Source organism: Humulus lupulus, chromosome 2 (genome assembly GCF_963169125.1).
Source record: "Humulus lupulus chromosome 2, drHumLupu1.1, whole genome shotgun sequence".
Classification (NCBI taxonomy): domain Eukaryota; kingdom Viridiplantae; phylum Streptophyta; class Magnoliopsida; order Rosales; family Cannabaceae; genus Humulus; species Humulus lupulus.
This window is the reverse complement of record NC_084794.1, coordinates 278,467,062-278,490,048: the sequence shown is the minus strand read 5'-3', so window position 1 is coordinate 278,490,048 and position 22,987 is coordinate 278,467,062. Positions and strand designations below refer to the sequence as shown.

General features: G+C 34.4%; 1 protein-coding gene, 1 long non-coding RNA gene and 1 pseudogene across 2 annotated transcripts in view; 2 read left to right on the top strand and 1 right to left on the bottom strand.

Annotated features, from left to right (window-relative positions):
* The window catches only part of LOC133816716 (cycloartenol synthase-like), a 34,315-nt gene extending 24,197 nt beyond the window's left edge, over positions 1-10,118 (bottom strand). The window contains exons 1-2 of the mRNA XM_062249059.1: positions 9,860-10,118; positions 9,587-9,784 (exon numbers count right to left, since the gene is read on the bottom strand). Of these exons, the coding sequence (XP_062105043.1) occupies positions 9,587-9,784; positions 9,860-10,066 (405 nt within the window). The 5' untranslated portion in view covers positions 10,067-10,118. The remainder of the gene's footprint in view (positions 1-9,586; positions 9,785-9,859) is intronic.
* A 5,558-nt stretch (positions 10,119-15,676) lies between these two features.
* On the top strand, positions 15,677-16,901 carry LOC133816715 (uncharacterized). Its single transcript, XR_009885428.1, has 3 exons — positions 15,677-15,971; positions 16,067-16,170; positions 16,720-16,901. It is a non-coding gene; the product is annotated as an uncharacterized LOC133816715 (long non-coding RNA).
* A 45-nt stretch (positions 16,902-16,946) lies between these two features.
* LOC133815542 (diphthine--ammonia ligase-like) lies at positions 16,947-20,591 on the top strand (annotated as a pseudogene).
* Positions 20,592-22,987: the final 2,396 nt, after the last annotated feature.

The following is a 22,987-nucleotide window of genomic DNA, read 5'->3' as shown; positions in this document are numbered from 1 at the left end:
TCCTATCAGAGTAGCTGGGAACAACATACACCGAAGCTCATAACCAACATTGCTGGCTCACATGATGGTATTGAATGTGCTCAGATGGCTGTATGGGTCTAAGTTCCCATCAAAGGGTGCTACGTGGGGTATCCTAAACCCCTTAGGAAATGGCGTGTTGGAGATATGTGGGGCGAAAGGCTCGAGCTCCTCATCGGAGTCTTTAGCCTTTCATTCTGAAGGAGTCTGAACGCCCTTTTGAGCTGGTTAATTCTCTCCTGGACCAAGTCCATTGGAGCCTGAGTTTGTGCTTGGGGGAGCTGGTTATTGTTTATAAAAACCCTAGCTCCTTGTCTTGATATAGGGTTATATTGATTCTCATATACCGGCTGTTTTTTACTATTCAAATGGTTGCGTAAATCGGGGTTTGTAGGATTGGCTTGCCCCCGGTTATGGTTCAAGTGATCTCTAAGGTCAGGATGATTGCCCTGATTCCCAGTATTCAAGGGTTACGTATTGTATATGATTATAGACCTAGTATGGTCTGAGATCCCACTTATGAAACTAACGTTTCTCTCTAGCTGAAGGGCTCGGTGGTTACGAGGTAGATCTTCCACTGGCCTCCTCGCTCTAGTCATTCATGATCTCGACACATGGATTCCTGCTAGTTGGGCAGCCCTGTGTTCTCGAGTTGCCTCCCTCTCACCCCCATGTCCAAGTCTGGCTCGACAGTTCCCATCTCGACTGCCGCTGCGAGAGAGCCTTCGTGGTGTAGGCTCTCCTGCCTGATTCCTATGAGGTGCTGGTCGTGGTGCCTCTCGAACTTATGAGGGGTGTCTTATAGGAGATGGTGGCGGCCTCCAATTGTTGGGCCTTGATGGTCCAGAATTGGTCCGGACAGGTTCCGGGTTGTTCCTGACTACTTTAGGATTAGAACTCTGAGCTACTGGAGGAGCTCGGTTATTCCCTGTTCCTGTAGACACTTCCACAGTCAGATTATCAGTAGGATCAGTTCGAGTATTTCTCCTAGGGCGTTCATTTCCATGGTTTTCCCTGGGCCTCGACTGAGCCTGCTGGGCCCCTTGCTCATATATCTTGGCAGCCGTGCTCCCTCAGGGATGTCCTCTTGGCCTCCGGGGTGGTACCTGGACCTCAGCAGCCTATCTGGCTAATTCTTCGTTGCACCTTGTAGCCTCTGCCAATTGTTGTCGCAGTTGGAGACTCTCCAGTTCAACAATAGGAATATACCTCTCTAGATTATAGTAGAGGTCCTCATCAGGCTTGGGACTAGGCGGTCCTTGGGAATCAGAAGATTCACTCCCTTCCTCTGGGCCGTGGTCAGTCATGGGCTGTTTGCCCGGTCGGCGTGGGTAATCTTCAGTGTGAGGAGTTTGCTCCTCCGGTATTTGGGGCAATGGTCGCCCACTAGTACTGGGGTTTTTTACGGTGGCCATTGGTAATTCAGGAGGTTTTTGATTAAAGAATTTAACGACTTGCTTAATGCTCTCAATGAAATCACCAAACAGTTGACATCATTTTTCGTCAACTTAAATCTGAAGAGCCCTAAACAATGAATTAAGAAAATAAAGAAGAACAATTGGAATTTTGCGTGGTTCGGTAGCTAAAATGTGCCTAGTCCACGAGTCAGTATTATTGACTGGTGATCTTCTCTTAGAGCTTTCACAAAGAAATTTAGCTGAGTGTTCTCAGTATCAAATTGTACGTATCTACAAATAAAATTCTCCAGTCTATTTATAGACTAGTTAACAAAATATCTTCCCTTCATTTCAGGAAGTAACAATTAAAATTTGAAATAAATATAATTAAATTCATTAATTATATAATATCCCATAATATTTGGGATTTAATATCAATTATATAACAAATCCCTAAGGAATAGATATTTCCTAACAACAACCGTGTTCAAACTGCATTACTGACCTCGAATGCAAGGCTTACACGCTTTCGAGATTGACCAAAACTTCTAGCTCGTTATTCTGGTCAGTGTCATCCTGATCAAGTGATTTCATCAAACTTAACCTTCAGAGATCAACTTCTTCGAGCTTGCAATGAAGGCTCGAATTGCACTCATATGCATCAGAGAAGATTAATCCTTTTAGGCTTTATGCTTAAGCTCGAACCTTCTTAACTGGTGCTCGATCGCCAGTAGGAACAAGTCACAAATCATGTAAATTTATACAAGTTTTTACTTGCCATTTTTGAGCCTACACTTTACGAGCCTACATTTGGAGGCTCATTTATGACGATTTTGAAATTTGGGTGTAACAAATATCAAATAATATTGTTTATTTTCTTTGTGTGGAAATAGTTTCTCCAATTCCTAACCAATGCCGGTTATAACAGAATAACCAACTTACCAGCCAATGAAAAGTCTTCAAAAGTCCTATATATACTTAGACTTGGTTCTCACTTGCTAGACACAACAGTTAGAAAAAAGCTCAATAGTTCTGAAAGTTAGAAAGACATTGTACGAGAGAAGAAAGCTGGGGTTTGGGATATTGTATTTGAGTATCACATTTGTTTGAAAGTGATATCTCAGGGAGAGTGTGAAGGAGAGATACACATGATATTGTGAGAATTATCTCATCAAGATTTAGCTTTGTGGATGTACTAATTTGTTTCAGATTTCAGCTAATAAAGGAGAAAATGAAGTGTTCCTAAAACTGGATTAGGAACAAGATAAAAATTGATCTTGTTCTGAACTAGTGAATGTGTTTACGTTCTTGTGTTTTTCATTACTTTACTGCTTTAGTTCATTTTCTAATAGAGCTTTTTCTTGTTGAGTTTTGGTTTAAGTAAATTAGACTAACTTTGTGTTTAAGTTGTTGGGATCTTGAAGCTGAATTCATAACATATTTTCTACAAAATCAAAGCCAGGTTTGACAATCCATTGCAGCCAAGATCCTAAGTGATTCCACATCATTAATCAAGAATACCTCTAAAGAACATGTCAACAATGGCAAAGTTTGAACTCAAAAAGTTTGATGGTTCTACAGATTTCGCACTATGGCGTGAGAGCTTGAAATGAATTATGGTCCATCAAAAGGTGCCAAGGTGCTGGGAGATAAGAAGTTGTTGGAGAGTAAGAAGGCAGAGGAAGGTGCTAAAATGGAGGAGATGGCCTCCTATACAATTATAATGCATCTTTCCTATGGAGTAAGAAGAAATTTGAATGGAGAAATGACTGCAAAAGGCATTTGGGACAAGCTTGAACAATTGTACATGACACTCTAAATTCCGTGCAAGATCAACCTCCTTGAAAGACTATACGACTTTAGAAAGAATTCTTCTCTTTCATTAGATGAAAATATTGACAAATTTAATTAGATTATTGTTGGTCTTGCTAACATTGATCACAAGGTAGATGAAGAAATTCAAGCCACCATTCTACTAAGGTCATTGCCTATAGCTTATCAAGAAGTTAAAGGTGCCATCAAATATTGCAGGGATGTTATCTCACTTGAAGATGTGCTTGGGGCTCTTAAATCTAAAGAATTTGAACTACAACTAGAGAAGGAATCCAAGAAAGATGAGGTTTACTTTGCACAAGGGAGACAACCAAAGAGAAGCTCGTCCAGGTAGCCTTCACATTTTCGCTCTAAATCAAGAAACAAAGATTCTAGGCAATGTTATCATTGTAGGAAGGTTGGCCATATCATGTGATTATGAAAGTTGTTGAAGAGAACATTCAATACAAACCAAGATAGCAGGCACCAAAATGATTCCAAATCATAAAGGAAATCACAAACCAAAGAAGTACAACCAAGAAACTACTACAGTAGCCGAGACCAATGATGATTGGTCCTTTGATGTAGATGTGTTTTCAATCTCAGAGAATACTTCCAGCAAATAATGGATATTAGATTCAGGATGCACCTATCATATGTGTCCTAACCAAGAGTCATTTTTTGATTATCTTAAAACTAATGGAGGTAAGGTACTAATGGGAAATGATATGTCTTCCAGGGCATATGGAATTGGCAAAGTTGTGGTAAAGCAATTCAATGGAGAAATTAAAGTACGTCTTGACTAATGTGAGGCACATACCCGATTTAAGAAGAAAATTGGTTTCACTCAACTCACTTGAAGATGAAGGGCACACTTACAAATCTTTAAATGGAATCATGAAGATTTCTAAAGGATCACTAGTGGTATTGAAAGGCAAGAAATCAAATGGACTGTATGTTTTAGATGATGAAACTGTGACCATAGCTAAAGCAGCCACTGTCAAGACTCAAGTGAATGAAATACAACTTTGACATCAAAGATTAGGACACATTAGCGAACAAGGATTGAGAGAGCTTCACAACATGGAATCATTGAAAAATTAAAGCCATGTGCATTACCATTCCTACACAATCAGGTAAACTCCATTTCTTGTCTATAGCTGATGACTATTGTGGATGTGTTTGGATATACTTGCTTAGAACTAAAGATGAATGCTTAGAACAATTCAAAATATGGAAAAATCAAGTTGAAGCACAAACAAACTCTAAAATAAAAACATTAAGAACTGATAATGGTTTAGAGTTTGTAAACCATGAATTTGATTTGTTATGTACTGAATGTGGCATTACTAGGCATAGAACTGTGGTGAGAACCCCTAAAAAAATGGGGTTGTAGAGAGAATGAATCGAACTCTATTAAACAAAGTTAGATGTTTATTGGTTAGTTCGAGTTTGCCAAAATCATATTGGGGAGAGGAATTAGCTACTGCATGCTACTTAATAAATAGAAGTCCAAATAGGTCAATTGACTTGAAAACTCTCTATGAAATGTGGCATGATAGAAGTCCTAGTTTAAAACACTTAAAATTGTTCGGTTGTGCAACATATGCACACAAATCTGATGACAAGTTGGGAACTAGATCTATAAAATGCATTTTTCTTTGATATCTTATAGAAGTTAAGGGTTATAGATTATGTATTATACAAAATGGTAGATCAAAAATCATAATCTCAATGAATGTGATTTTTAATGAAGATGATTTTCCTTACTTAACAAGCAAGATTGGTAGCTTTTCTATTTCTAATAAAGCAGGTGGAACTAACAAGAATGTCACTGAATTTGAGCTGAAATCTTTTGAAGAAAATGCACAAGATAACGAAGAGCCAATCACTAAACTTAAGTACATCCTACTGAACAACAACATGACTTGGCCGATTATCAACTAGCTAGAGACGGAGAAAGAAGAGTTATCCAGCCACCTACCCAATGTGCTGAGTTAGACTTGGCGGCATATGCACTTGTAGCTGTACAAGAATCAGATGCCTGAACCGATTAGTATAGAAGATGCCCTATCTAGTGAATACAAAAATGAGTGGATGCTTGCAATGAAGGATGAAATGGAATCACCAATGAAAAACAAAACATGGGAGCTGGTTACTAAACCAAAGAACTAGAAAGTTATTTCATGTAAGTGAATCTTTAAGGTTAAATAGGGAATACATGAAGGTGAACCTGTGAGATTTAAAGCTAGATTAGTATCAAATAGCTTTACTCAGGTGGAAGGCATAGATTATACAAAGGTATTTTTCTCTTGTTGTTAAGCACAAGACAATTAGATTACTGTTGTCTATAGTTACTCAAAGAGGCTTAGAAGTGGAGCAACTTGATGTCATGACTGCATTATTTAATGGCTACATCGAAGAGGACATCTATATGAACCAACCACCTGGTTTTCAGGTGGAACCAAGTAACCAAGAGCTAGTTTGCAATCTTAAAAAGTCACTTTATGGACTCAAGAAGTCCCCCTGGTTTTCAGGTGGAACCAAGTAACCAATACCTACATGCAAGGAATCAGGTTCACACAATCAAAGTTTGATCATTATTTGTACCATAAAAACTTGCAACAGTCTATTGAGGTATTTCTCTTATTGTACGTAGATGACATGCTCATCATTAGCAAATATATACAGTTGTGATGAACACTTTTAAGAGAAAGCTACAGTAGAAGTTTGAGATGAAAGAGCTTGGGAAGGTTCAGCAAATACTTGGCATAGAAGTTGTTAGAAGGCAAATTGAAGAAGTGTTGATCCTTAAACAATCTAGCCATATCAAAAGAATTCTTCAAAGGCTTAATATGTAGGATGCAAAGAGCGTTTTAGTTCGTCTTGGTGGACAGTTTTCATTATCTCAAGAGCAAAGCCCAAAAACAAAAGAAATTAAAGGAATGGAACAAGTGCCTTATGCTATGGCACTTGGCTGTCTAATGTACATAAATGGTAAGTACTAGACCTGACATAGCTCCTACATTGAGTATTCTAAGTCGTTTCATGTCTAATCCTAGAATAGAGCATTGGAATGCTCTGAAATGGCTACTTAGAAACCTAAAAGGTACTTCAGAAGTGGGACTCAAGTTCAAAAGGAAAGAGGGTCAGATTTCTCTTAAAGGATGCATTGAAGCAGACTATGCAACTAGGAAAGACACTATAAGGTCAACCACATCATATATGTTCACTACTAATGGGAATTGTATATGTTGGAAGTCCAAGCTACAATCAGTAGTAGCCCTATCGACTACTGAAGTAGAGTTTATGGCCACCACCGAAGCTTTTAAAGAAGCTATTTGGCTCGAAGGATTGCTGCAGGAATTAAAAATCTTAAAGGAAAAGGCAACAATCTTCTCGGACAACCAGTCTTCTATTCACGTTTGTAAGAATCTGGTTCATCATGAGAAGACAAAGCATATCGACATAAGGTTGTTCTAGATCAAAGAAAGAATTGAAGAAGCTGCAGTAAACTTAGAGAACATTGCCAGTGAAGACAATCCAGCTGATGTTCGATCCAAAGTTCTTGTTGTGAGCAAGTTTAAGCATTGCTTAAACTTTCTCAATCTTGGCAACTAGAAACTGGATTAACATGAACACTTTCTCAACGAGTGAATTCATATCTTGGTTATGATTTGAAGAAACTAGGTAGAATTTGTGGAAATAGTTTCTCTAATTCCTAACCAATACCGGTTATAACAAAATAACCAACTTACCAGTCAATGACAAGTCCTCAAACATCCTATATATACTCAGACTTGGCTCTCACTTGCCAAACACAACAACTAGAAGGAAGCTCAATAGTTCTGAAAGTTAGAGAGAGAGTACGAGAAAAGAAAGTTGGGGTTTGGGATATTGTATTTGAGTATCATAATTGTTTGAAAGTGATAACTTAGGGAGAGTGTGAGGGAGAGATACACTTGATATTGTGAGAGATATCTCGTCAAGATTCAGCTTTGTGGTTGTACTAATTTGTTTCACATTTCAGCTAATAAAGGAGAAAGAGAAGTGTTCCTAAAAGTGGATTAGGAACAAGATCACAACTGATCTTGTTCTGAACCAATATATGTGTTTGTGTTCTTGTGTTTTTCATTATTTTACTGCATTAGTTCATGTTCTAATAGAGTTTTTTCTTGTTGAGTTTCGGTTTAAGTAAATTAGATTAACTTTTTGTGTTTAAGTTGTTGGGACCTTGAACCTGAATTCATAACAGATTTTCTACACTTGGTCTAATTTCTTTCCTCCACACATACACACAACAATATGCGCATAATATATAATACGTATTGATATTTAATTGCAAGTCATGAGTCACGTGTTTGAACATTGTATAGTTCAATTTGACAATTGTTTGTGTTCTGTGTGGTATTATATACATATTGGTCAAATGCATTTATGAATTTTGACACCTAGAATTGTAGGAAGCAAGCAATATATTAATTAGGAGAGTGTGAATTATTAATTTAATATGCGCATTGCTGATTACACAGGTTATTATTATATGATAATATTAAATTGAAAATAAAAAAAATAGTTTAATTACGATGTGTTTTGGAAATTTTTTTGTGAAATGCACGTATCTTAGTTTTATTTATAAAATTTATTAATTATTTTTATTAAATTTATATTAATGTTATATAAATTTTAAATAAATATCATATTTTAATTAAATAATTTGTTTTAAATTTAAGTTTAAGTTTATATTTTTTTTCTAGTTTTTGAATTTGAGAGTGATAACAAGAGATTATATATTATATGTTTAATGTAATATTAAATATTATACGTGAATTTTAAATTAAGTTTTTTGCTAGTTTTTTAAAAAAAAAAATTTGTTGTTAATTGACAATAGATTATATTATATTTTTAATATGATATTATTCTAATAAGTGAGTTTAAGTTTAAGTTTTATTTAAGTTATAAAACATATGATTTTTATTATTTTTAAATAATTATTATTGTAAAATATCTAAAAAATATGCTATTTTAATTTGTTTAATTATTTATTATTTTTTTAATAATAATTATCATTATAAAATATCTTAAAAATATTCTTTTTTTAGTTTTTAATTATTTATTTTATTTTATTTAAGTTTAAGTGATGTTTACAAACTAATGTTAAATATAAAAATATTTTGTTAAATATAAGTATATTCTGTTAAAGTTAACATTAAAAAAAATAAAAAATGGTTAAAACCAAGAATTTTCCTATCTACACACTTTTTATATAGAAGAAATTCTTTTACGCTTTTCTTTATTCATGCATGACATATAGATATTATTCAATTTTTTATATTTTAATATTTTTTTAAATGATTATTAGAATCTACGAATCATTAAGAGAATATAAAAGATAGGGTAATATAGAACTTATTTAGCATTTCTCATTTATCAGGTTATGTTTGTGAAAAAATATATAGGTGTACTGGACCATATTCATAAAAAATAAAATAGATAATTTTAGTTATCTCAAATAATTAAATAATGCTTTTATGTCAAAATCTATGATCCTTTCAAAACCAATAATGATTGCGTACATCGTTGTTCATTCAATAATCGTAAAAATATAAAATAATAACGCAAAAGGACGAGACATATTAATTATTATTATTGAAGACAAGAGTTATCATTTATTAAATTATAACATTTGAGATTGACAACAATTAATACGTAAATAATTAAGAAAAGGATGAGCTGGGAACCATTAATTAGATTATTAGGAAATAATAATAAGTTTCGCCATTTGATTAAAGGTATCATTGTACTAAATTGTACACGATAGCTCTTTCGATCGAATTGAGTGAATTGACTATATATAAATATATATATATAAAAACGGTGTACATATACGTACGTAGATAGAGCTCTTGTTCTGTTGTAACTACCAGTAAAAGACATTATATATATAAATTAATTAATATAATTATTACCTTGTCATATAATTAATATTTCTAGCTGCTAGGCGGTCAGCACATAAAATAAAATATAATATAAATATATATGATCTATTATAAAGTATATACCGTGGCAACCATGCTATGCATGCTTATATATATAATTAATATATTTACATATAAATTATAATTATATATACTATTTTTATTACTTAATAATAATAATAATAATGAAATAAACCATGAATTTGTAAAAATGAAGGATACAAAATAAACTATCGATCATCAAACTAGTTGTCGTAAATAATTAATAAATATATAAATTATTAATAATGTAAGGGTATATCTAAGTAATAAACATAGAACAATGGGTTAAAATAATTTTTTCGACATTTCATGTAGTTTTTCATTGAGAAGTATACTTACCAGTCCAGGTAGAAGAAACAAAGGACCGCCATAATCACCAGGCCAAAAACCATCTTGAGTTTGCAAAGTTGAATAGAATGACAACCCTCTTCTCAGCGTCGTTTTCACTGATTCCTCCGTTATTTCTTCTTCATTTTCTACTCTCACTAGTCCTTTTGTTATGTTCATCACTTGGTCATTATTATTCTCCCTTGCAAACTGCAACAACGTCATCATCAGTACATATCATGATTTATATATTTATACACAACAAGTATAAATAGGTAGATATACCTGAAGCCTCATTAGAAGATCAGAACTATGTTTGGTGTGAAAGCGGTTGAGATGAAAGTGACGGTGAAGGTGTTGGAGTTGAGCTGTTTGTTGAGTAGTTACGATGCTGCTATGATCATCAAACTCCCAGTATTGTCTTCCTATGTTCTCATTTACACTCTTCACCCATGGATCCTCCTTTCCCTCCGAAACCCGTAGCACCCACATGATGATGATGATGATGATATAAGATTGTTATTACTATATTTCTAATCTTCTACTGTTTGTTGCTGCTTTCATATAGAAGAATAAGATAAGAAGCAGATATATATAGAACTAGTAGTTCCCCTTTTCTAAGATATATCAGCATTACAAGATTACCATACTGCCCCCACCAATGTGACAAGTCCCCCTTTGTGTGTGACGTTCTGTATAAGTTGGGGAGATTTGATTCATCTGTGTGGAGTTGTGGGACCAAAAGCCCCATGCCTAGCTAAATTCCTAAAAAATAAACTATAATAATTAATTGTCGAAATAGTTTAGGCCTTCCACAGGCCGTTTGCATCTAGTAAAGAAAATATTGAAAATAATTATTTTTCTAAATTTTTATTTCTTTTTAAATATATTTATAAGTATTCTAAATATTATAAGATTATTATACGTATTTAAGTTTTATTCATTCTAAACATAATATTTTTCAATTTTTTGTTTGAATCCAGATGAGGGCAAAATAAAACGTTTTGGAATTCATTTTTTTTCCTCCCAAATTCCAATATCCATCCATATTATCGAGTAAATTTCTCATCTATATTATCCACCCATCGATCAAGATTTAATCTCCTCATACCTATCCAATCAAAGCTATCATATACAAATTATTTATTAAATAAAAAAAATAAAGTGTACATATATATAGATATATATATATATATATATATATATATATATAGTGTAAACTTCACTACTACAAAGAAAACTGATATGGTCGCGTTGACAGTGATTTTTGGTGGACACAAAGTATTAATGCGTGAACTCCAATTAATAATTGCACGAGTAGTAGAGTAAAAATAACGACGAAGATTAAAGTAAGGAATCCTTACTTACTAAGGATACATGTGAAATATAGTGTTAGTTGAGTAACAGTTAAAAAAATATTTTATTTAATTAATTAAAAAATTGATAATTAGATATAGAACAGTGTTTAGTAATTCTATTTTTTAAAATTTTAATTAAAATCTGAAAATAGAAAAATTTTCACTTTCAAAATGTTTTTAAACGGTTTTTTACTTTTCTTTTCTTCTTCAAATCAACATCTCATTTTATATTGTTAAACAAAAATAAAAACAAAAGTTATCAAACTTATTTATTATTTTTTGTTTTTAAAAACAAAAAACAAAAATAGTTACCAAACATATTTTTAATTTTTAAAAATAAAGAAACAAAAATAAAAATAATATTTCTATTTTTATGTTTAAAAAATTCAAAAATAAAAATTTTACCAAACACAATCATAGTAATCAATTGGGTCATTTCCGTAACACTGATTTAAAAAGTTTAATTATTAAAAAAGTAAAAAAATTGAAAACAAAAGAAGAAAACACTTTCGGTAATCTAATTTTTCTTTTTATTTTTTAAAATTTTAATTAAAATTTATTATTTTTTTAAAACAAGATTTTCTCATCACTTTTATTTTTTTAAAAAAAATATTTCCATTTCTTCCTTCACTTTTTTCTTCCCATAGCCACACAAGAGCCAAGATATCTTCTCAAGCATCAATGGCTTCCAAGCTTCATTCAAGCTTTCTTCACGTACATCACTATCTCATTTCCTCCTATTTCTCTGATCTCTTTCATTGTCTCTCCCTTATATGATTTATTTATTTTTCTCAATCTCTTTATCATCATGGATTCTTTCAAATGACCGATATGCATTGTAATGGTTGGATATATAAAGAAAAGGCTTAATCATTCATAGACTTGGATCATTTCTACTGATAAGGTGTATATATATGTGAAATTTTGTATTTTAATATTACCAAGTGATCATTTTAATTAAATACGAAATACTGATTAAGTTTGCACGCCTTAAATATCAACACGTACTTTGTTGAGGCAGCTCGATAAAAGAAAACTAACAAAAAGCCATAAGCAATACACCACGTGTTCACCATTCATCCGGGGAAATCTGGTATGATCCCCTAGACGAATAGCTCGAACTAATGAATCATTTAGCAGCTTATCACCTGGAACCATTGCATAAACATGACATCAAAAGACACGAGCTGGATTTACAGTAAGCTCGTGGTACCTTAGAGGCCTGACATACCCCAGGGTCTTTGTAAAGTTGACCACGCAATATAAACGTGCCTATAACAGACATCACGCGTCTATTTAATTCCTGAATACGCAGTTTAAATGTGCGTGATCAGACATCACGCACCTGATTAAGGCCATGCGACCCATTACCTTATCTGATTGATTAGACCACACCTGAGTGTAAAATTTAGATATTAATCATCGATGTCACAGTAATGATGTGAAGGATCAAGAGATCACGGGATGACCCCAATACCTACCCAGAGATCATTCTCCTATAAATACTAGGATCCTGGGTAATGCTAAGGGTTGGATTCTTTCTGTAATGCAAATACTCTATAAAAATAGCAAGAGAGAGAAACAGTAATAATATTAACTCGTGGACTAGGGGGATTTTAACCTCCGAACCACATAAAAAGGAGTGATCATTTTTCTCTTCATAGTTGACTTCCAGCATCCTTGAGTATTATCATTTTCTTATTACGGTTTATCATTAAGCACTAATTCATCCTAGTTATTCATATAATTCACTGTTGGCGAAAAACCGCGTCAACAGTTTGGTGCTTTCATTGAGAGGATTTAAATTAGTGCTACCACAAAAACTTGATCATGGTGGTCACTTGTTCGAGACATGGTAACGAGGCGGATCAACATGGTGGGTAGGAGGCTCACCATACCGCCGTATCAAACGAACAAGACCCGGAGATCCAGCAACGATTGGGGAAACAGCCGATGGGCCATGACGACACTGGGAGTTCAGCACCCACTACTACAAAATACACTTTACGGGACACCTTTTTAGGACACACACCTAAATGTAAGTCCTAAAAAATATCTCTGGAGTTTTTATGACTCTCATTGAGAGTCCTTAAAAATCACATTTTAGGACTCGCTATGAGAATCCTAAAAACATATGTGAGTCCTAAAAAACCTGAATAAAAAATTTAGGAGTGGTGACTTTTAAGGACTCACTTTGGGTGTCCTAAAAGAGTATTAAGGACTCCCAAAGAAGTCCTAAAAACTTTTAAGTAAAATTTGAAGAATACACCTAACATTTTTGAAATTGGGGATTTTTAGAGTTAGGGTTCCACATATAAATTTTTTAGCACACACACAAAGAAGATGAGAGAAGAGGATCGACTGCTGGAGAGAAGAGGGGCGACGGCGGTAGGGCAGCCACGACGGCGACGGTCTCCACAACAGGCGCGCGTACCACGTCAGGGGGTTTCCTTGGACGCAGGCTCCACGACAGGTGGCGACGGTGTCCTCGGCTCCAACACCTCAGCCATCTCTCTTTCTCCTCTACTACAAAAAAGACTTTTTAGGGCTAGCATTGCGAGTCCTAAAAAGTTTTCACTACTACAAAAGAAGACTTTTTAGGACCACAATGTGTGTCCTAAAAAATTTAATTGAGTACCTTTTAATTAATTATAATTTTATTTTATAAATCAATATTTAGGTAAAATGCACAATTTTTTTTTAAAACCCACTATTGTCTAATGAATAATAAATATATACGTATATATTTAAAATATATATTATAGAAAATTTTAGAAACATATACTATGATTAAATGAATAAATACATTACATATAAACAAAATCAAAGCATGAAGATACAATCTAATACAAAATAAAAAATACAAAAGTAATGAAGATTCAATCTAATACAAACACAACACAAAATAGAAATAGATCAACAACAAGAAAATGAGAGGTTGTATATATTTTTTAAAATGAAGACCCAAGACTGCCCTTGTTAGCCACCACTACTGGGAGCTACAGTTGTTGCCAGCCACCTCTGCGAGTCACCATTGCAGCGAGCCACCTCCGTGAGCCACTGTTGCAGCGAGCCCTTAACCCCTCGTGAGCCACAGTTGCAGCAAGCCCCCACCAACCGTGAGCCTTCGTCCACCACCGCAAGCCTTCATCTGCCACCACCGTGAGCCTTCGTCCGCCACCACCGTGAGCCTTCGTCCACCACCGCAAGCCTTCGTCCGCCATCTACCGTGAGCCTTCGTCCACCACCACAAGCCTTCGTCCGCCACCACCGTGAGCCTTCGTCCACCACCGCAAGCCTTTGTCCGCTGTTGCGATATTTTTAAGCTATGCAAGTGCACACAGTTGCAATTTGTAATAATATGGTAAAAATCAAGTATCGTCCTCAAGGACTGAATTCTCAATTACCAGTCAATTAATTTCTCTTTCTATTTGATCAATTAAAATTCTTGATTCTTTTAGACACAGCAAAAGAAACTATAATATTCAGAAACAATAATTAAAATTTTAAATAAAATAACTAATAATAGTAAAACCTTGGATTGAATTCATTATAAAACAATTAGGAATCCTAATCTTCTCTACTATCCACTCTATTAATCTTTAATGCAATTACTACTGAAACTCTTCTCATTGAAATGATAGGTATGCAAAAGTGTTAACTATTCGAGTTAAGAAATAGAAAACTCGACCTAGTGTGAATTCCCTATATTTCTATGGTCAATTCAAACAATAGGAAGCAATGAACACAACCTTCAATCACATAAACCAATTTGATACTCTCGTTCTAAATTTAAATCTATGTCTATTCAATTTTAGCATATTCAAATCTCACTTTTCAGATTTTGATTCAAATTCGTAAATCATATGTAAAAGATGTGCAGTCAATTACATACACAATAAACACAAATTGAATAGATTTCAGATGAAGGAGAAATAGATAATTGCATTAAATCATAATAGAGTTTCAAGAGAGTCAATTAGAAAACCTAAACAGAAATTTAGTTCATAAACATGACTAAATCAAACATAAACATAGAATCAAAAGATAAAGAAAAAGAAAAAGAACTCTAAGTTTTCTTGTTGTTTCTTCTCTAGCCTCCTTGCTTAATCTAGGGTTTTTGTCAATCTCCCCTCTTCTAAAAACTGCTAAATTCGCAACATTATGTTTCTTATGTAACCCTCCAAAGTTCCAAGTGAAAAGACCAAATTGTCATTCAAAAAGTGGTCAGAAATGTGAAAATCACGTCACTAGCGCTGTAGCGCTACTTCTGGAGCGCTGTAGCACTGTTAACAGTGGAAAAATGCCTCAAAATCTGGTGCACTAGCGCTGTAGCGCTCTTATTATGGCGCTGTAGCGCTAAAGTCAGAACAGAACGAAACTCGTTTCGAACAGCCTATAGCGTCAGCTCATCGTATTTTGATCATAACGCCTTCGATATAACTTCGAATGGAATGATTCAAAAAGATATGGAAAGATAAGAGAAATATCTACAACTTCTATTTCTAGAAGTGTTTCCAGAAAGTGAATAAATCATGGTCAAAATGCGGCTTGAAGTCTCAGACTTGTGTTATAGAGCATAAACCACTACAACAATTTTGACTATAGATTACGGTAAAAAATGACATATATTACAAAGCGTTATTAATGGGAACACACACTTTTTTTTTTCCAGAGACAATTTAGGCGCCAACTATTTCATTTGCCGCCTAATGAAAATCTATCTATCCCATTTGCTTCCTCTGCCCTCTCTTTCACACTCACTCCATCGAATCTCTTCTCCCTCACGCGATTCTCCATCACGACATCTCTCTTGCTGGAAGTAAGAACCCAAGAGTCTCCTGCCTATGGAAAGAACCCCATCATTCCATCTGAACCTCTTTCCCCTTTCCCTCTTTCTCTCTTCAATTCTGAATGTGTGCTCCTCTCAGAAATTAGGGTTTTTTATTTCCCTCTTTCCTCTTCAAAACCTCACAACCGAAACTAAAGATGTTATATTCCCTAAAATTTGCCCAACTTTCGACATCTTCTTTGGATGGGTAAGTTTCTACACTTTTAGTTTTAGATTTTTGGCGATTTCTCCCTTACGTTGCTATGTATCTATATCATATATATATATATACTGACTCCGTAGCCTCCACCACTTCGACAACGGCGACAATGGAACCCCCGGAAGAGGCCGAAGAGACACCGCAGACAAAGCTTGAGTCCGAGAAGCCTGCTCCGGTTTCTTCCAGGGTATCTTTTTTCTTCGTTATCTGTTATCTATATTCAGCAGTATTTTAAGTATCTATTTCAAGAATTTTGTTTTTTTTTTGTGTTGCTTGAATGGAATTATAGACTTAGCAAAATCAATTTCTACTTTTGTTATTCCTTATGGTCTGTTCGAAACGTGATTTTAAGGACGAAAGGGAAAAGTAAGATTTATGGGATTTTCATTATAAAGAGGGTTGAAGGAGGAAATTTAGGGATGTAAATTCAGTGAAAGTTTGGATTTTTCATTTTTCTACGCCATGATTAAATGAATCCAATACGGTCACCAGGTCCTTTCACTTTTCTCTATTTGGCTCTCTCAAAAATCCGTTATTAGTTTTTTGAGTTTCTTTTTTTGTTTTGGTTAAATTCATTTTTATCATCTTCATGAATTCAACTGCCCAACTGAATAATCTAATGCTAGTTATTGTTATGGAATTTGATGAATTGGGTTTGTGTTATATCCACTAATGTTGGGTTGGGTTAAACTGAAAGAGTAACGATTTTCCACTTAATCATGTTGCCATTGGGTAGGTTGTGGCATTGGCGAACTTGATGCCAGTTGATGATTCAGTTGACGCTCGATAGCTACATGTACCAAACTGTAAGCTTTTTATTTTTTTAAATGAATGCCCCAGAACTTTATTTAAGGATGAAATATGAGCTTCAAGTCCCCGAAAATGTATCTTAATTAGCTGTTTGGATTGGACTATTGATTGCTTTGAGCAGGTTGGGCACCAGATAATCGTTAGCTATGCTGAATGCATGGGACTGCCCCTATTCAGAAGGAGAATACAAGGATCCACAAGGCAAGCCTTTATGTAGAAACTTTTGGTAAAACCTGTATCTAATATTTTGGCGAGTTACAACGTTTTCTTCATATTTTCATAAAGTGATATGGGGAACAGTAACAGTATGACTAGCTTCGTGATCAGATTTCAGAAGTAGAAGGGTTAGGAGAAATCTTTTATTTTTTTTGAAAGCTGCAGCTTTTTGAATGAAGTTATCTTGATGAGATCTTTGTACTTAAAAAAAAGGATCTTTACTACATCACAAGAGCTTACAGTAGTGTCTTTTTTATTAGGCGATTTGGTCTTCTTAAAGAATTTTTTGTGTCTTGTGATAGAAGGGTGCATGTAAAGCTTACTTTTCAGTTTCCAATGAATTTTGTGGATATTTCAGGCATGAGAAGCTTAGCTACACAACAACTCCAGGTGATGAAGTTGAAGATATGTTCATTTAGTTAAATGAAGTGAAAAAGCAGATACCTTTTGTTGGTGCAGTATCTTCTGGTGCCATTGCATCAGATTATCAGAGGCTGCGGGTGGAAAGTGTGTGTTCAAGGTTAGGGCTTGTTTCTCTTGCATATTTGTGGAAACAAGATCAGTCATTGCTCCTTCAGGAAATGGTAATTTGTATTTTGGTATGTGAATTTGTTCATTTAACATTGAAGATTCGTACATCTCATACAATGGTTTTCTTTTCTACTATAATCAGATAACAAGTGGGATATTGGCTATTACCGTAAAGGTATAATTTTTAATTTCACTTGTTATTTAGTCATGCCTTTTCTTGTTATATTTTGGAAAGAGTTCTACCTTCTATTGAACAGTATTTTTTCTCCTGTTATAGGTCGCTGCAATGGGGTTGGACCCTGCAAAGCACTTGGGCAAAGATTTAGCTTCCCTGAGTCCCTATCTGCATAAGTTGAAGGGGTATGCTATTTTTTTCCCTTATATTATTTTAAGTTTAGCATTGTAAATTGATGGTTAACTATCATCCTTGGCAGGTTGTATGGAATTAATGTTTGTGGTGAAGGAGGGGAATATGAAACATTAACACTTGATTGCCCTCTCTTTATTGTGAGTTTCTTCCTTTCCTTTTGCCTGTGGATATTTTATAATTTCCTGCTTTCTTAAGAGGCTTGTTGTCTTCATGATGACCATGAGTGTGCAGTTAGTAACTTAGCATCATATATTTATAAATTTTTTGTTTGTGTAATTATCTGGTTTAGGTAATGATCTCTGCTACTACAGGAAATGTTTTCAAATTATTTATATTTTGATAAAATATACACTTGTTATGGTGTCACCATTACAAGGTTTATGGTGATTGCATTTCCATTTTTGGCTCTATTTTATTTATTTAATTTTGTGGTTACAGAATGCTCGGATTATGCTCGATGACTCTCAAGTTATTCTGCACTCTTCAAATTCTATTGCTCCAGCTACGGTCCTTCATACCTTAGCTTTTCATTTGGAACATAAGAAATTGCATTGTTCTTTGCCTGGCAGTGGTGAAACCCATGAGATCTGTCTGGAGAATAAGGTTTCTGTCTTTGAAGTGGAGGGAGACAGCTCACAAGTATGTGACGCTGCAGTCCAGTCTGCTGTTGAAGTCCTTGACTCGATCACTATTGCAGAAAATAAGCTTCACATTTCGAGAACACAGAAAGGTGATACGTTTTCCATTTGTTGCTGGTTGGAACATTCAAGCAAATCTTCAGCAGATAATCAAAGGATAATTAGTTTGTAGTACACAGATCTGCAAGCTTCTGTGTTTCCCTCATTTCATTCCTTATGGTCAGTGCTTCTAGTCTGCAACATAATCTGTTATACCAAGATTTCGAGCTATGTTAATTATGACCTCGAAAGTTGGATTCGCAAATCAGTGAACTCATAAGGTTGGAAACATGCTCCAGGATTGTATGTCGAGCTTGCAGGATATAGACGACCTCGAGTATGGTGACCTCGAAGTATTCATGATCTCGGAAGTTAGCTCCGGGAACACACTCATCTTCAGGGACGACTCCGGATCAGGGGTCCCAAGCTCGACGCACGTACGATCTCGAAAGCCGTGTGGCCTCGGGAGATATTCCTAGCTCGATAGATGACGGGAGACCTGGGAGGCTAAAACCTTAGAGATACGCGATAACCACCTTGAATATCTGCAAGTGTTATAAATATGAGATGTAATCCTCATTTATTATTGTAAATCCCCTAGAATCGTGAGATATTATTTGGTATCATACGTCTCCTGGTCTTCAGGGGACGTTTCCTTTTATATCTGATTATAGGCATTTAAAGCCATAAATGTTATTTATACAAAAAGAGTAACTACCCAAAATATGTGTGATAGTATTCTTTAGCCTTCTCTATAAATAGAGAAGCCATGCACCATTGTAAAGGACCGAAAAATCTTATCCTTGAGAGAAAACTCTGGAGAATTCATTCTTGAAGAATTCCTAGAGATAATCTTGAGTTTAATAACAAAGACTCGTGGACTAGGCAGATTTAACTGCTGAACCCCGTAAAAATCGTGTGTTTACATTGTTTTATTTCAATTGGCCATTATTAACTATTGTTTATGTGCTCTTCTTTCACTGTTTGATGAAAAACGGCGTCAACATAATCATTTTATGTTTTCTGAATATTTTGGTAGGCGTACTAGAAGAGTTGACAGCTGTGCTAAGGAAAATGGAATTAAAACTTGCGGAATATGGTTTTGGATGGGAAAATGTCCTCTATATTCATCTCTATATTGCTGATATGAAGGAATTTGCAACAGCAAATGAAACATATGTGAGATTTATCAAATAGGAGAAATGTCGTTTTGGTGTCCCATCGCGCAGTACAATTGAACTGCCTTTACTGGAAGTGGGGTTGGGTAATGCATATGTGGAAGTTTTAGTGGCAAATGACCATACCAAAAGAGTTCTACATGTACAAAGTGTTTCCTCTTGGGCTCCCAGTTGTATTGGACCATATAGCCAGGTGCAAAGCTGCATAATCCTTGTTATTGAATTGATAATTGGGATAAGCAATGTGCATTATTCTTGTTTGGTCAATTATTTAATTCTAGAGAATTTCTTTTCATGCTCTGATTTCATGTTTTTGTTTGTTGATAGGCAACACTGCACAAGAATATACTTCATATGGCCGGGCAATTAGGGCTTGATCCTCCCACAATGATCTTATGTGAGGGGGGCGTCATTGTTGAGTTGGAAAAGGCATTAGAAAACAGTGAAGCTGTGGCAAAATGTTTTAATGGTTCAATATCTACTTCAACTATTGTATTTTTCATTTACTGTTCAGCACGTATTCCCTCATTTGAGAGACATCAGATTCAAGATAAGCTAGATGTATTCCTTAAGCAAATAAGGCCTTCCCATTTCAACAAATCGAGCATATCTGAAGCTGTTGATCCCATTTTTCTGTATATCCTAGTCCCTGATCTGCCAAAAAGGTATATATGTAGTTTATCTATATGTAAACTAAATTTTCTACATTTTCACTAAATGTGTCTCCTGAAATTTGGTTAAATTTATATTCATATGCCCTCGGCGTCTTTTGTCATACAGAGCACTTGTGGAAGTTAAGCCCATTATTTTTATCCAGACCTGGTGACCGTATTTGATGCATTTCATCAGGTTTGTTCTTTTTTTTCTTGGAAACATCCACCCTCGCTGCCCTAGTGGACATTGTTTGCACATGTTTAGAAACTCTATTATGTGGTCAGGGAATTTTTGAGCCTTTTTCTCCTTATTTAATGTTGAAGTTAAACTAATTGCTCATTGTTTTATGTTGGAAGTTAAACTGTGCTGAGCCTTTTACATATTTTATTTATGCATATTCTATAATATGATTTACACTAATGAACATGACTATTTCATATATGTTTCATATCTTGCAAAGCTGCTTTGTTATGGTTTATACTGTACATATTTTTGTTTAATCTAACATTACTTACTTAAGTAGTGTTGGGTTTCATTGCTTTTTGCTTTTCATATATGTTTCATTGCAGAGTTAAATTGTTTGACAATAAGAAGAGATTAACAGTTGTAGGCTTTAAAAAATTTCAGAGCAACATCATGAGGAGGTTTGCCTTGGAAACCTGAGGAGATTTCAATTTAGAGAGCTTCAGATGGCAACAAACAACTTCAGCAGCAAGTACTTGGTTGGATGATGAATTGAAGGATGGAGCAAGTTTCATGCATGATTTACTTTTGTGTATCTTGTAATGTTTCTATTTTTCATTTTTAAAGTAAAAAATGTTCAAGATTATAAAACTTTATTATGTTATGCTTTCAAATTTAAGTTAGAACTAAGATCTCATGAAGTAGACATATTCATGGTTTGAATTAGTTATTGTTTAATGTAATACTTGTGGTTTATCAATCTATTAAGAATTACATTTTATGATTAATTTTGAATTTTTGTTTATCAAAATACAATAATGAAAATCTTTTAATTAAAAAAAAACCTTATAAGTATACTTATCAAAATAAAATTTAAAATATATTATCCACAATAAAGTAACAAAAATTTATTACTAGACTTTTAATATGTTAAGGTTTAGAAATATATTATAAGCATAACACATTGTTATGATTTATATAATATAACAAACTAAAAATGCTATCAAAATAATCAAATGTAACAGTGGAAAAGTGTTATGCATAAAGTATAAGATTAAACTCCAAATTTATAATCAAATACTCTAACTAAATGTTATTATTTGAATATTATAGCAACTAAAAATGTGTTATTGAATAGTTTAAGATAACATCGAACATAACATTCGAATACTGTTATAGAAAAGACAGGACTTTTAATAACAGGGGCTATGTTAGCATTTTCAGAAGCGTTATCAATACTCCTGGTTAGCAGTTTTTAAGTGTTATGAATACTGTTTTTTCTTGTAGTGAACGACGTGTGTTGAGCATCTTCAATATAGTATTTTCCACACATAATGTCTTGAAACTCCACAATCAACACGAAATCCATCTTATTTATCATATTTAACATGTTTCTTCTCATTTTACTCCATATTATGTACTTGACCATTAAAGCCTGAAACAAGAAGAAAACAAGCATAAATCTGCGCTAAACAATCCTAAATAACTAAAAACATAACATAAAACAATCTCTAAAACAAACCTAAAATGAACCTAACATCCGCCACCACGGTTGCCACTGACGTGAGTAATGAAGGATGGGAAGCTAGTGAGAGAGAATGAGGAAGAAAGAAGATGGGAGGAGGAAGAGGATGAGATGGTGAGGCTGGCGGCTAAGGCTTCATTTAGAAAGAAAAAGATAAGGAGGGAGAGAGAGATAACACGTGGAAAGAGGGAAGATGAGGGGTTTTAATAATAATAATAATAATTATAAATGGGCTGTCTTGTTTTTTAGTATTAAGGACTGCCAAAGTAAGTCCTTAAAATTATTAAGTAAAACACTTATTTTTTAGCCCAGATTTTTTTAGGACTCGCATATTCTTTTAGGACACTCATTGCGAGTCCTAAAAGATTATTAAGGTCTCCCAAAGCAAGTTCTTAAAATTATTAAGTAAAGCACTAATTTTTATAGCCTAGATTTTTTTAGGACTCGCATATTCTTTTAGGACACTCATTGCGAGTCCTAAATTGTGTTTTTTCAGGACTCTCAATGAGTGTCCTAAAAACTCTATAAATATTTTTAAGGACTTGCATTTAGGTGCGTGTCCTAAAAAAGTGTCCCGTAAAGGGTATTTTGTAGTAGTGCTTGTTGGGGTTCAACGGAGCAAGGCTTGGCATATATGGCTGAGCTCGTCTTCCTAGTAAGGCTTAGTGAAGGGTGATGCATGGACGACTTTCGTTGGGGTTAAGAGAAACAAGGCCCGACACTTGGTTGGTTTTCTTTTAATCTTTGAAATTATATCATCTTGATCTAAATCCTAAATATGCTTCTCTGGTATTGATTATTGTTTGAGGCTTTTTTTTTTGTGAAGTGGGTAGTTTAAGATTTGAAATGATACTTTTGTA